A 13,516-nucleotide genomic window follows, 5' to 3' on the forward strand; every position below is an offset into this window, starting at 1 on the left:
TGTCTCTTCCATTGTTCTGCTATGCATCTCTTCATGCTGATCATGTCCAGCACGCCAAGCACACTGCTGTCAAACCCCAGGACCACTATTCCATTATTCCTGACTACCATCCTTCAACTGCCACCAAAACCTAGGTTGACCCCTCTGGAGCTACGAAACCCCACAATGTTTCCATAGAGTGGCTAAGCATCAAGTGCTCTTGTCCAACCTGCTGCTTGTTGCACACCAGCTTGCCATGTATCCTTACCTTTCAAAAAATAATTTAACATGGTAGCAGGGGGATCCCCACCGACATCTAAACTGCTGCCTCCATTATTCTCCGCTCCTGAGTGAACTTGCTACAGGCCAACCTCTGCGAACAAACATGCAAATGCTCGAAACCTTCTTTTAAATTGGGAGAAAGGACTTCTGCTGGAAATTCATACCCAGCTCTCATGACCTATCCTCTCAATTATCACTCCAGGTTAGCCAGTCAAACATTATTTTTGTTGGACTTGAATAATCAGCATGATTATTGTTCTTTAAACCATAGGAAAATGTATTATCTGTAAGTACACAAAATGCATTTAATGATCTTGTAAAGCAAAAGCTTAACTAATAGCATCACCATCTAAAAGTCCTAAAATGAAAACTATCACATCACAATAATCCAGTCCTCATGTGTTGGTAGTAGCAGTTAATCACTGATGCACTAAGCGTCAAGAACCACAAAGACATGTGAGACTTTAACCAAGGCTTTAATACACTACATAGGAAGCTTACCCGACACAGACGACCCCAGACAAAATGGGTCAGGTCTCAGAAGCTGGGTCTTATACCTAACTCCCGGGGGAGTGGCCAAGGCAGAGCTCTCCGTGGCCAGGTCAGGTTACATACAGGTGACCGAACCTCTACAGTGCTACAGTACAATACACAGGATTACAGGGCCACGTTACACACAACTATTATATAACTATGTACAATGCTAGGGAAGTACAGTGGTGTATCACCACATTCACCCCTTGTTTAGAAGGAAGTCCGGGGTGAAAATATGGAGTAGCAAGCACAGTGAACAAACAGAGAGTAACGAACAGAGTCCATCAGGAGGTTCCGTGTCGTCAGAGGTCGAGACGAACGATGGGTTTGGTTGATCTCTTTGAACGTCGGAGCTGCGGCGCTGAGGTAGTGTCCGGTGGTATCCGTGCGGTCAGTGGTGCTGGGTCGCGAGGCGGCATGACGTCCCCCACCGCTTCGGTTGGCTCGAGGCGAAACTGCGGGATGACAGCGGCTGGCACGGAGTAGTAACAGGCCGAGGGATCGACGGGAGCAGAGAGGGAGCGGGGTGGAGGTTGCGGGGCGGGGGCGGCAGGGGCCCCAGAGGGGGCCAGGTCCTTGATGGAGATGGTCTCCTCACGCCCGTTGAGGTACGTTATGTATGCGTACTGTGGGTTGGCGTGGAGGAGACGGACTCTCTCCACCAGGGGCTCCGCCTTAGAGGTCCGCACGTGCTTGCGGAGCAGGACGTCTCCCAGGACGGAAGCGATGTCACGGATGCCGATCTCCTGGAGAAGAGAAACATCCGCTCATGAGGGGTAGCATTCGTTGCAGTACACAAAAGGGACCGGATGGAGTGGAGTGCGGCAGGGAGGGCCTCCTGCCAACGGGAGACTGGTAGGCCTATGGACTTGAGGGCTAGCAGCACGCCTTCCAAACTGTTGCGTTCTCCCTCTCCACCTGACCGTTCCCCCGGGGGTTGTAACTGGTCGTCCTGCTCGAGGCAACGCCCCTGGCGAGCAGGTACCGACGCAGCTCCTCACTCATGAAGGAGGCGCCCCGGTCACTGTGAATGTAATTGGGATAACCGAACAGCATGAAGAGGTCGTGCAACGCATTGATGACGGTGGCGGAGGTCGTGTCGGGGCAGGGAATGGTGAAGGGGAACCGCGAGTACTCGTCGATGACATTGAGGAAGTACGTGTTGCGGTTGTGGGTGGGGAGGGGCCCTTTGAAGTCAATGCTGAGACGTTCAAAGGGGCGGGTAGCCTTGATTAGGTGCGCCTTGTCTGGCTTGTAGAATTGCGGCTTGCACTCCGCACAGACTTGGCAGTCCCTAGTCATGGCCTTGACCTCCTCGACTGAGAAAGGCAGGTTGTGGCCCTTGGTGTAGTGGTAGAACCGCCTGACACCCGGGTGACAGAGGTCATTATGTAGTGCCCGCAGTCAGTCATCCTGTGCGTTGGCACAAGTACTACGGTTCAGGGCATCAGGAGGATCATTGAGCTTACCTGCCCGGTATAAGATACTATAATTGTAGGTGGAGAGTTCGATCCTCCACCGTAATATCTTATCATTTTTGATTTTACCTCGTTGTTTGTTGTCGAACATGAACGCAACTGATCGTTGGTCAGTAACGAGGGTAAATGGTTTTCCGGCCAGGTAGTGCCTCCAGTGCCGGACGGCTTCCACTATGGCCTGTGCCTCCTTCTCAACAGAGGAGTGGCGGATCTCGGGGCCTTGGAGTGTGCGGGAAAAGAAGGCGATGGGCCTGCCCGCATGGTTGAGGGTGGCACCCAGGGCAAAGTCGGAGGCATGACTCTCGACTTGGAATGGTGCAGACTCGTCTACCGCATGCATGGCGGCTTTGGCGATAGCGGTTTTTAGGAGGTGGAAGGCCTGGCAGGCCTCGGGCGGGAGGGGAAATGAGGGGGACCGGAGGAGGGGTCGGGCCTTGTCAGCGTACTCGGGCACCCACTGGGCATAGTAGGCAAAGAACCCGAGGCATCGCCTCAGTTGTTTGGGGCAGGTGGGAATGGGGAGTTCGAGAAGGGGGCACAGACAATCGGGATCGGGACCGAGGACACCGTTCTCCACCACGTAGCCGAGTATGGCGAGGCGGGTGGTGCCGAAAACACATTTTGCCTCATTGTACGTGAGATTGAGACATTTGGCAGTTTGGAGGAATTTAGTGAGGTTGATGTCATGGTCCTGCTGGTTGTGGCCGCAGATGGTGACGTTGTCCAGATACGGGAAGGTAGTCCGCAGTCTGTTCTGGTCCACCATTCGGTCCATCTCCCGTTGGAAGACCGAGAGTCCATTGGTGACGCCAAAGGGTACCCTAAGGAAGTGGTAGAGGCGGCCGTCCGCCTCGAAGGCCGTGAAGTTACGGTCCTCCGGGCGGATAGGGAGCTGGTGGTAGGCGGATTTCAAGTCTATGGTGGAGAACACCCGGTACTGTGCAATCTGGTTGACCATGTCAGATATGCGGGGGAGGGGATACGCATCAAGCAGCGTGTACCGGTTGATGGTCTGACTGTAGTCAATGACCATGCGGTGTTTCTCGCTAGACTTGACTACCACCACTTGGGCTCGCCAGGGGCTGGTGCTGTGAGCAATGATCTTTTCCGAGAGAAGGCGCTTAATCTCCGCTCGAATGAATTGGCGGTCCCCAAAACTGTAACGCCGACTTTTGGTAGCGTTACCAAAACGCTTGCAGTCGGGGGTGAGATTAGCAAACAGTGAAGGGGGGGGGATCCTGAGCATGGAGAGACTACAGGTGGGACCCAGGGGGGGATCAGGGAAGAACTGGGAGTTGGAGACCGTGAGGGGGGGGAGGGGGCAATTAAAATGCAAGGTGAGGCTGCGCAGGTGGCATTGGAAGTCCAGGCCGAGGATCGCGGCGGCGCAGAGGTGAGGGAGGAGCATGAATTTGAAATCCTGGAACACCGCGCCATTCACTGAGAGGGTGACGACGCAGAAGCTCGAAACCTCGGCCGACTGGGAGTTGGAGGCCATGGAAATATGCCTGCGCGTGGGTAGTACCTTGAGGGAGCAGCGGCGCACGGTGTCCGGGTGGAGGAAGCTCTCCATGCTGCCGCTGTCGAAGAGGCAGGTAACAGTGAAACAATTTACCTGAACCTCCATGGTGGATCTGGCGAGCTGATGCGGTCGGTCCTGGTCGAGGACGATGGATGCGATGGTCGAGCTGTTGGACAAGGGTGCCGGATCCGGGGAGCGGCCTGCGGAAGAAGGTGGCGGCGCCCAGGCGTCGTAGGCTGCTGTTGGAGGCCAGGTTGCTGTCGTTGGCTGCATCTCAGTTGTTTGCAGCATTTCGGTCGAGTGCGCAGGACCGGAAGTGACGATCGCCGGTGGACCGGAAGTGACGTAAGTCGGGGTTCCGGGCGGCGCCCATGCAGACCACGTGGAGGAGGGGCCAGAGGTCGAGTGCGCAGGTCCGAAAGTGACGATCGGCGGTGGGGCGGACCCGGAAGCGACGATCGGCGGCGGACCGGAAGTGACGTGCGGCGGACCGGAAGTGAAGGAAGCCGGGCCGGGGATAATCAAAGTTGCATCGCACGTGTCGAATAGCGAGCTGGGAACGGAGGATGGCAGCACCCAGGAGTAGCAGGCCGCGGTGTTGGACACCGAGGCAGCAGTGGAGCGGCAGACGTTTGCAAAATGGCCTTTCTTGCCACAGGCTGAACAGGTAGCACCTCTAGCAAGGCAGTGTTTCATGGGGTGTTTTGCCTGGCCACAAAAGTAACACTGGGGCCCAGGCACTATTTTTACTGCTGGTGTGGCTGGGTGGGCCGTGACTTGCAGGGATTGTTGCTGGGCGGGCGGCAGGGAGGTAGCGGCCACGTAGGGAACGTGGGCAGGCGCATAGGAAGTTTGGGCAGGCGTGTAGGGCGCATTATTGTCATAGGCTGCCTGTTGGGCCTCTGCCATAGTGACTGCCGTGTCCAGAGTCAGGGTAGTTTGTGCCAGTAGGAGTTGGCGAATTGGGACGGAAGCGATGCCGGCTACAAAGGCATCGAGCGCCAGGGCCTCAGTGTTCTGCTCAGCGGAGACTGCTGGCGCGTTGCAGGTGAGCGAGAGGGCACGGAGGTCCCGAACGAACACGGATAGGGGTTCACCAGGCTGCTGGTGCCGGGAGGTGAGGCGGTGGCGGGCGTAAATAGAATTAACAGTTCGTGCATACCGGCTTTTGAGCTTCACGATGGCATCGGCGTAGGTCGTTGTTCCCGTGATGAGGTCGAAAAGCCCGTAGTCGAGCCGTGAGCACAGGAGGTTGAGTCGGTCAGCGTCCGTTTTGGCGAAGGCGGAGGATGCTTCCAGGTAGGCCTCGAAACACCGGAGCCAGCAGTTGAAAAGGTGATCCGCGCGTGGAGCGTGGGGGTCGAGCGAGAGCTTGTCGGGTTTCAGAGCAGCCTCCATTATAACTGTAGTACATTAAATTGATGCGCTAAGCGTCAAGAACCACAAAGACATGTGAGACTTTAACCAAGGCTTTAATACACTACATAGGAAGCTTACCCGACACAGGCGACCCCAGACAAAATGGGTCAGGTCTCAGAAGCTGGGTCTTATACCTAACTCCCGGGGGAGTGGCCAAGGCGGAGCTCTCCGTGGCCAGGTCAGGTTACATACAGGTGACCGAACCTCTACAGCGCTACAGTACAATACACAGTACAATACACAGGATTACAGGGCCACGTTACACACAACTAATATATAACTATGTACAATGCTAGGGAAGTACAGTGGTGTATCACCACAATCACTCATAGCCTTGACTATCATTAAACATTCTTCATACATTTGCATCAGAATGTCTTCAATGAAGGGTTATCCTGTTGTTACATACACAGTCAACAAAGAGGGCGAACTTGGAACCGAGCTGCTCTGTTCAACTTGTCGTAGGGAACAACATACAAGAAAGCAAGGTATGAGTTGCCCATATTCAAAGCTGTATATTATATGTAACTGCACTCTAGGATAATGCAAATTGCATGAGCGGAACTTCTAAATATAATTTTAGTGCAATGGAACTTTACAGAATAGCTTCTACCTCCGATATGATGGGGACGATTGAAGAATTCTGACCCGAATCTTGAGTCAGAAGAATGTCCATTCTTCCCACCCACAATTGGGTGATGAGAGACCTGAACCAGAAATAGTTTGGTCAGATGCTGCTGGTGAGCTGTAGGCACCAAATGATTGCAGTTAGTTGGTTGCAAATGGGCAGAAAATCAGCCAGCTCCCACAATGAGCCAGAAGGAAAATAGTCGGGGGGGGGGGGGGGGGGGGGAGAGAGAGAGAGAGAGAGAGATCCCGGCACAGGCCTCACAAGGACTAGCACCAGGTTCTCACTATTTTTTGTATGATCAGGGCCCCTGGCCCCACATTTCTTCTTTTGTGACTGTACTTTGAACAGTCACCAGCTGATCCCTTCACATCTGCTGGTTATAGATCCCAACACCTTGTACAGATGTGTTGATCGACGTAGTAAATCAGTATGCATATTGAGGCAGCATTCTGGAAACTGGAAAGCCTTGATGTTCAGAAGGCTTCTGATTTTCAACTGCTCACTGCTCGAAGAGTCTATGATGGGGAGTTTGTATCTCCGATCAAAAATCAGTTGCTTCGGAGGTGCACACGGGTTTAAAGTCTTTGGGGGAGATATTTGCCTGTGTTACACAGTGCTAAGCAGACTTGCGTCGATTCCCCAGGGACGGGAGGTGCTGCTGACCATTACCTGCACAGCCCATGTGACTTTCTGCATTGATATAATTGAAGAATACACAGGTAATGGCCTGCAGCAGTGCCGGCCCCAATAAATCGAGGTAAGTCTAGAAGCACTGCTACACAAACGAATTACTCCCCCTTCATGTAGTCCTGGGAGGGACCTTGATTTCTGTTTTCAACAACTTATTATTATAACTGTATAATTAACAAAATAAAAAGAACAACAGCAAGACAGGTGTATATCTGCAGGGTGTGTAAAAGTCATGCTTTTTGAGAATATACATGAATTGTGCTGTAATAATTTAGATATACATCTAACTATTAAAACCTTGATTAAATAAATCACCATTTCAGGTGAATACTTTCTTTGTCAGCAAAAAATAGCTGACACCAGTTAGCATTTTTATTAAAGAAATTAGTCATTAGCACTATGAAGAACTGTTTATCTAACAAATAATTTTGGATTCACAGATTTGCTACAATACCAGTTCACCAATCTGGGAACAAGCATTTGTATTCTTCATCAAAAATGTTCATTCCGAACAACTAAACATTGAGGTAAAGTATATTTAAAGCTGCTATTAATAATTGGGGTGGAATATAACATGGGCAGTACTGTATTTAATAGACTCAGGCATGAAGTTGTTCAGATTTTGGAAATTGATTTAAGAAAGCTTCAACACATCGAAGCGTAGCCATTGGTCCACTCTGCTTGGATTACTGAAGTCCCAGTAGTCAGCAGAAAGCTTGCACACATTCCTGGTCTGAAGTGTGCCACCTGGAGTCAGGGAGAGCAATCATGGACCCTGGTGCTTCTCCTGTTCTAGGCCCCTTATTCCTTCCCCACTTTAACCCTCCCCCTCGCATCCTTCGGGTGCCCACAGTTGGGAACCATAGGCACCATGGAATCAAACTTTTAGTGCATTTAGCAAAACTTCATGAGTGTGATTCTCCGTCGGCCGACAGCGGAATCACAAAACGCAATTGGGCAGAGAATCGGTTTTGATGGCAAAATCGTGACCGGCGCTGGTTTGACGCCAAATCGCAATTCTCCAGTGCCTCAAGAATCCCGCCTCAGATTTCAGTATGGTACATTTTACAACCACGGCTTTATCAGACAATTACACACAACTTGGTCAATCATGTTTTGCTCCACTTCTTTGAACTTGGCCCTATGTAATATCTGGACATCAACGACCAAAAGACTTTAACCTCGCAAACAATAATCCAATGTAAAAATGCAAACATCTTGAACGAACAGTGACATATTCTATTGCCGCATGATTCCTGGTTTTACTTCCAAATTTTAAAATGGCAGTAGTCCCCAAGCTAATCTCTCCGAGAACCAACTTTGGTTAACAATTGCCCAATTTGCACCATTGCCTTTGATCACGCCCTGCTTCCCACTAAATGGAAATTAACAACTCAATTAATAAATTCCTCTCTCCATAATGCCTTTTAAAACAGAATTATTTACATTAAGTATGAAGCACATTTGGGTAATTCATATATAATTTAAAGTTACCTTTTGGAATTAGTGAATGTTGGCCTAATAGTTTTAGTATATGCACACCTCTTGTGAATTTATAGCATAAGTGATTTATAACTGGTGGATGAGATTCTAGGGGTGGATTGTAGGTATTTGAAGGACCCGACACCGGAGCTTTTAGCATGCAGGACAAAACTGCAAATGTGGTTTGGCTTGCTGCCCATTGATAGGGCTTGCGGTAATTGAGGCGAGCGAAAGGGCAGTGTAGGAGTATGAGCAGAAGGCCAGGCATCTCTTGCCTCACCAATTAAGGTGCCAGGAGATAGCCAGGGACATCATTGGACCTGGAGGAGATTCAAGCAGCATTGGAACAGATGCAGGTAGGGAAGGCACCAGGGCCAGATGGGTTCCCGGTGGACTTTTATGACGTTTTTGTATTAGTTGGGTCCGTTGTGAGATGTTTAGGGATTCCTTTGCGTGGGGAACCCTTCAAGAGACACTGGGGCAAGCGTCCATCTCACTGCTCTTGTAGAAGGACAAGGACCCCACAGAATGTGGGTCATATTGTCCGATCTCCCTTTTAAATGTAGATGCCAAGTTAGTGGCCAAGGTATTGACATTAACTTTGGAGCCTTGCCTCTTGGAGGTAGTAGGGAAAGATCGGACAGGGTTTGTTAAGGGGCGGAGGTTGTTGTTGAACTTGTGTCAGTTGTTGAATGTAGTACTTGCCCCTGCGGCTAGGCCGGTACTGGAGATAATTGTATCATTGGACTCTGAGAACGCAGTCGACCGGGTGGAGTGGGCGTACCTGTTCGCGGTGTGGGAGAAGTTTGGGTTTGGTCCTGGGTTTGTGTCATTGGTGTGGTTGCTGTATGTGGCCCCGTTTGCTAATGTTTGTACCAACGCCATAAGCTCCATGGGTCCTTTCAGTTATATTGCGATAAGAGGCAAGGGTGTCCGATGTCTCCCTTGTTGTTTCCATTGGCAATCAAGCCATTGGACATTGTGTTGAGGGCCTGAAATGTGTGGTGTGGAATCGTTATAGGTGGGGTGGAACATCGGCAGCATAAATGCTTCCAAAAAATGTCTAAGTTCATTTGTGGTGGGTTTTTCAGGGAGTTTCCCACCAGTTCTCTGGTGAGTTGCCCATCGCTATTCAATGAAACTTAGGGCATGATCTTCCGAAAAGGGAACAAAGTTTCCGAGCGAGTGCGTTTAGCTGTGTGTTTCCCAGCACACACAGTGCCGAGACACTCATGACTATTCAATGCAACATGCTTTGAATAAGGGGCCGAAACCAGGAATGCGCGACCAGTGCCGCACATAGCCCCGTTTTTTACAATGGGAGCTCTATTCGCCAGATCTCCCCGTTGTAGCGAGAGATCGGGACACCATTTCTAAATGGCAAGCCGATCGCCGAAGCCCACAAAAAAAACAACCAGCCCGAATGCAACACGGGTGGGCCCCCAGCAAAAAATGCCAGCTAGGCACCTTGACAGTGTAAACCTGGCACCATGGCAGTGCCCCTGCCAATGCCACCTGGGCACCTTAGCAGTGCCAGTCTGGCACCCAGCAGGCACTGCCAGGCTTACACTGCCAGGGTATCCAGGTGGCACCAGCAGTGCCAGGGCACCACCCTGCCCAAAGGGCATGCAAATGGGGCCTCCGATCCCTATTTGGAGGTCCCCGAGGCAAAGGGTTGAATTCCAAAGTCTCAGGTATCTTGGGAATCTGCACATTAGAGTAAGGCTTACTGCCTTGCTGTAACATGTAGATTTGCCAAAAACTGATCTCTCCCATTGTGGGCGCGATTCCCCTTGCAATGTCTCATGAGATTGTGTTGAATCTCACGAGGTGTTACGAGCCGGGTAGATCCCGGGATCTCTTGGGCTTCACCTGCCACGCTGCGTTGCGGCGAGCTGCTTTACTGGTGCAGCATGGCCGGACGATTGTGGCCATTATCACTTTTTTGGGCCCTGGGGACTTTCTCACCGGTTTAGCCCACACTTAGAATTTCTTTTAGCATTGGGGAGCTGAACTCAGAGATCGGGCCGTCATTTTGAAAGTGTACCTCGACCTCGAAGTGAGCTTGTGGGCCAAGGGCAATGTCACCACACACATGGGCATACCACCCCCCAAGTGAGGACATCCCACTATGGAGTCCCCTTCCAGGATCCCCCCACACGTCACCCCCGCGCAACTTTCCAGAGGCTCCCACTTTCCTGCCTTCACATCCACACCCTTCAAACTCTCCCCCCCCCCCCCCACCATGCTCCTTTCATGGGCTCTGCCCCTGGCCCTTGGCAGTGCCACCCTGGCACCTGGATACCCTTGCATTGCCATCCTGGCACCCAGGCAGTGCTCCTGCCAGCTTAGTAGTGCCACCCGGGCACATTGTCAGTGCCAGGGTGCCAGCTGGGCAGTGTTAAGGTGTCCGCGTTCCAGGGGGAGGGCCGGGGATCACTCTGCGCTACCCTTCCCCACCCAGGGGTCTCCGATAGCCTGGGAGACTATCTGGGTGCCATTCCGCCTGGTCCACATTTGTATGGACCAGTGCTGAACGGCGCACAGCTGTGGCCCGCTGGAAAGGCCAAAGAATTTTTAAAAATAATTTTATTTTGATTACCGAATTATATTTTTTTCCAATTAAGGTGCAATTTAGCATGGATATTCCACTTAACCTGCACATCTTTGGGTTGTGGGGGTGAAGCCCACGCAGACCCTGGGAGAATGTGCAAACTCCACACAGGCAGTGACCCGGGGCTGGGATTGAACCCAGGTCCTCAGCACCCTAGGCAGCAGTGCTAACCACCGTGCCGCCCCAATTGAAGGTTGGAGATTTGAGGGAGGCCGGTGAATCCTGGATACGTTCGCCGAGGTTGGTTTTAAACTGGCTTCGACGCGCACCGTGGTCACGCCCCTTATGGGTATGTTTCTGACTCAGGCACCTCACGGTACCTGGGGTGGACCCTGTGAGGCGTAAAGACTGCCGGGAAGCCCGAGGGATGTCTCTCCCGGCATTCACCGGCCATACCGCACTCGAGAGAGAAATCAACGGGGTGGGTGGATCGCCCTAAGGGTGTCGTTATACGTTGAAGATTTGTTGCTGTACTTTAGGGATCCGTCGTCATTTATTGGGAATATTATAGGCATTTTGCAGAATTTTGTTGCCTTCTCCAAGTTGAACATAGGGAAGAGTGAATATTTTGTGGTTGGTGTATCAGGGCAGGGAGCTGGATTGGAGGGGGTTGCTGTTTCAGTTGGCAGGGACTAGTTTCCGATACCTAGGGGTCTAGGTAGCGGGAGGCTGGGGACAGCTTTGGAGGTTGAACTATACAAGCCTGATGGTAGAGTTAAGGCCAACTTGCAGAGGTGGGATAGTCTCCCGAAATCATTGACGGGCTGGGTGAATGCTATTTCGCCGTGTGCAAGACTGAGTTTTATCCAGTTAAAGGTAATGTTTCGAGCACACCTCACTAAGGCGAGGATGAGTCAATTTTTCAAGGGGGTGCAGAATTGGTGCAAGTGTTGCTTGAGAGGGCCCACACACCACACACATCTTCTGGTCCTGTTTTGATCTGTGGGGTTCTGGAGGTCCTTTTCGACACCATGGCTGGGATTCTCCGATCCCGCATCGGGTGAGAGAATCGCCGGGGGGGGTGCGAGACCATGCCGCTCCGACGCCGGGCCGACAATTCTCCGGCGACCGGAGAATCGCCGCCGTGCCATTCAGGGGCCATTGAAAGCAGCCCCCGCGGCGATTCTCGACGGCCGTGTGCCCGCCGAGTCCCGCCGGTGTGGGTTACCTATGGTCCCACCCGGCGGGACCTTAGAGTTCTAGCTGTGGGGGCCGTCCTGGTGGGGGGGCGAGGGAATCCGATTCCGGGGGATGGGGGCCTCTTCGGTGGCCAGGCCCGCGATCGGGGTCTACCAATTGGCGGGCAGGCTCATTCCGGGGGAGCCTGTGTTCCTCCGAGCCGGGCCCCTGTTGGGCTCCGCCATATTGCCCGGGGGCCGACGCGGAGATGGCAACCCACGCACATGCACGGACCTGCGCCAGCCGTGGCACGCATGCACGGACCTGCGCCAGCCGTGGCGCGCCGATTTTCGAGCACACAGCACTCCGCCGCCGTACTAGCCCCCGAGGAAGGGGGTGAATGACTGGGCCTGGAGGCCTGTTGATCCGGTTTTGAAGCTGGCGTCAACACTTGCCCGGGATTTCGGAGAATCCCAGCCCATGTCGGCGATCCTAAATATTGAGCTAGAACCCTGCCCCCGGTGGCCATTTTTGGGATTTTGGATGTGCCGGAGCTGTGGACGGGTGTGGGAGCAGCGGATATTCTGACCTTTGCCTCGTTGTGGCGCAGTGACGGATCCTGTTGGGCCGCAGGTTGGCAACACCGCTGAGTGCTTTAGTGTGGCTCGGGGATTTGATGGAGTTTTTGCACCTCAAGAAGGTCAAATACTGCAGATGGTGGCCGTTTATATTGTTTTCAGAGAATTGGTCATTGTTAGCTGTTGGAGGTGGTGGGTTGGGAAGGGGTGTGTAGCTGGGGGGTTTCTTGTCTTTTCTGTTTTGCTTTTGTTGTTTTGGGGAGGTGGGGGGGTTGTTTGTATGGGGTTGGTGTTCTGTTAAAGGCTTTTGTTTGTATGTCTGTAATTTTGTATCAAGTGTTGAAAATGTTATGAAAACATCCAAAAAAAGGGATTTATTAAATGTTCGGTTTTATTCAGTAATATATGCAAATTACTATTTCAATTTATTTTGAGCAGATCAAAGACAAAGACCGGGAGTGTGCCCTTGGGATCTTGATTGTTCCTTTCTACCATTTATTGAAAGCGCCCGATATGACCCTTGACCAAAGGTTTCCGCTCGAACATTCAGGCCCCAACAGCCTTATAAAATTGAAGACGGTTCTTCGGGTAGGTTAGATATACCAGACCAATTATTATCTTTCGATGCATCCTGCCTCCTGAGATATGGATATGTGCTTTTGTGGCATGGACCTGAAAGCTTTACGGGGCTATTTTATCAAACAGTGAAACGGCATCCAATGCTGTCAAATGTTTAGAACCACAACATTTTGAAACTGAAAACTATTGCCAAAATGAACTGAGACTTAACTATCTTAAATATACTTGATGTAAGATATGTTGCATCTAACACTGTAGAATTTCTGCAAAGTGATATAATTCCTCAATTAAAGATTCATATTGTATGATATGAATACAATATTCATATTGTATGAGCAACATTTCTATTCAATTATATATGCACTGTATCTATTTTTCTGTACGTGCTATTCGTTTTAAGAATATATATTTTAAATTGTCTAAAAAAGAGCACATAAGAATGTAGTGAGAGCACATTCGGCCTCCCCGCATGTGTTTGCCAGTCAGATGTTCTAACCCTCAGTAATTTGGATTGGGAGCAAAATTCTGGTCAGTTTTGTCCTGTGGAATTGGATTAAGATCTTCCAAATAAATGTAATCTGTGACTCTTAACCATCAAAATGAAGAGAC

General features: G+C 51.2%; 1 protein-coding gene across 1 annotated transcript in view; it reads left to right on the forward strand.

The window, feature by feature from the left end:
- Positions 1-13,516, forward strand: part of LOC140388827 (extended synaptotagmin-3-like) — a 184,726-nt gene that overhangs the window by 157,004 nt on the left and 14,206 nt on the right. The window contains exons 15-17 of the mRNA XM_072473172.1: positions 5,628-5,702; positions 6,976-7,062; positions 12,767-12,916. Of these exons, the coding sequence (XP_072329273.1) occupies positions 5,628-5,702; positions 6,976-7,062; positions 12,767-12,916 (312 nt within the window). The remainder of the gene's footprint in view (positions 1-5,627; positions 5,703-6,975; positions 7,063-12,766; positions 12,917-13,516) is intronic.

The sequence above is a fragment of the Scyliorhinus torazame genome, chromosome 2, assembly GCF_047496885.1.
Source record: "Scyliorhinus torazame isolate Kashiwa2021f chromosome 2, sScyTor2.1, whole genome shotgun sequence".
NCBI classification, from domain to species: Eukaryota; Metazoa; Chordata; class Chondrichthyes; order Carcharhiniformes; family Scyliorhinidae; genus Scyliorhinus; species Scyliorhinus torazame.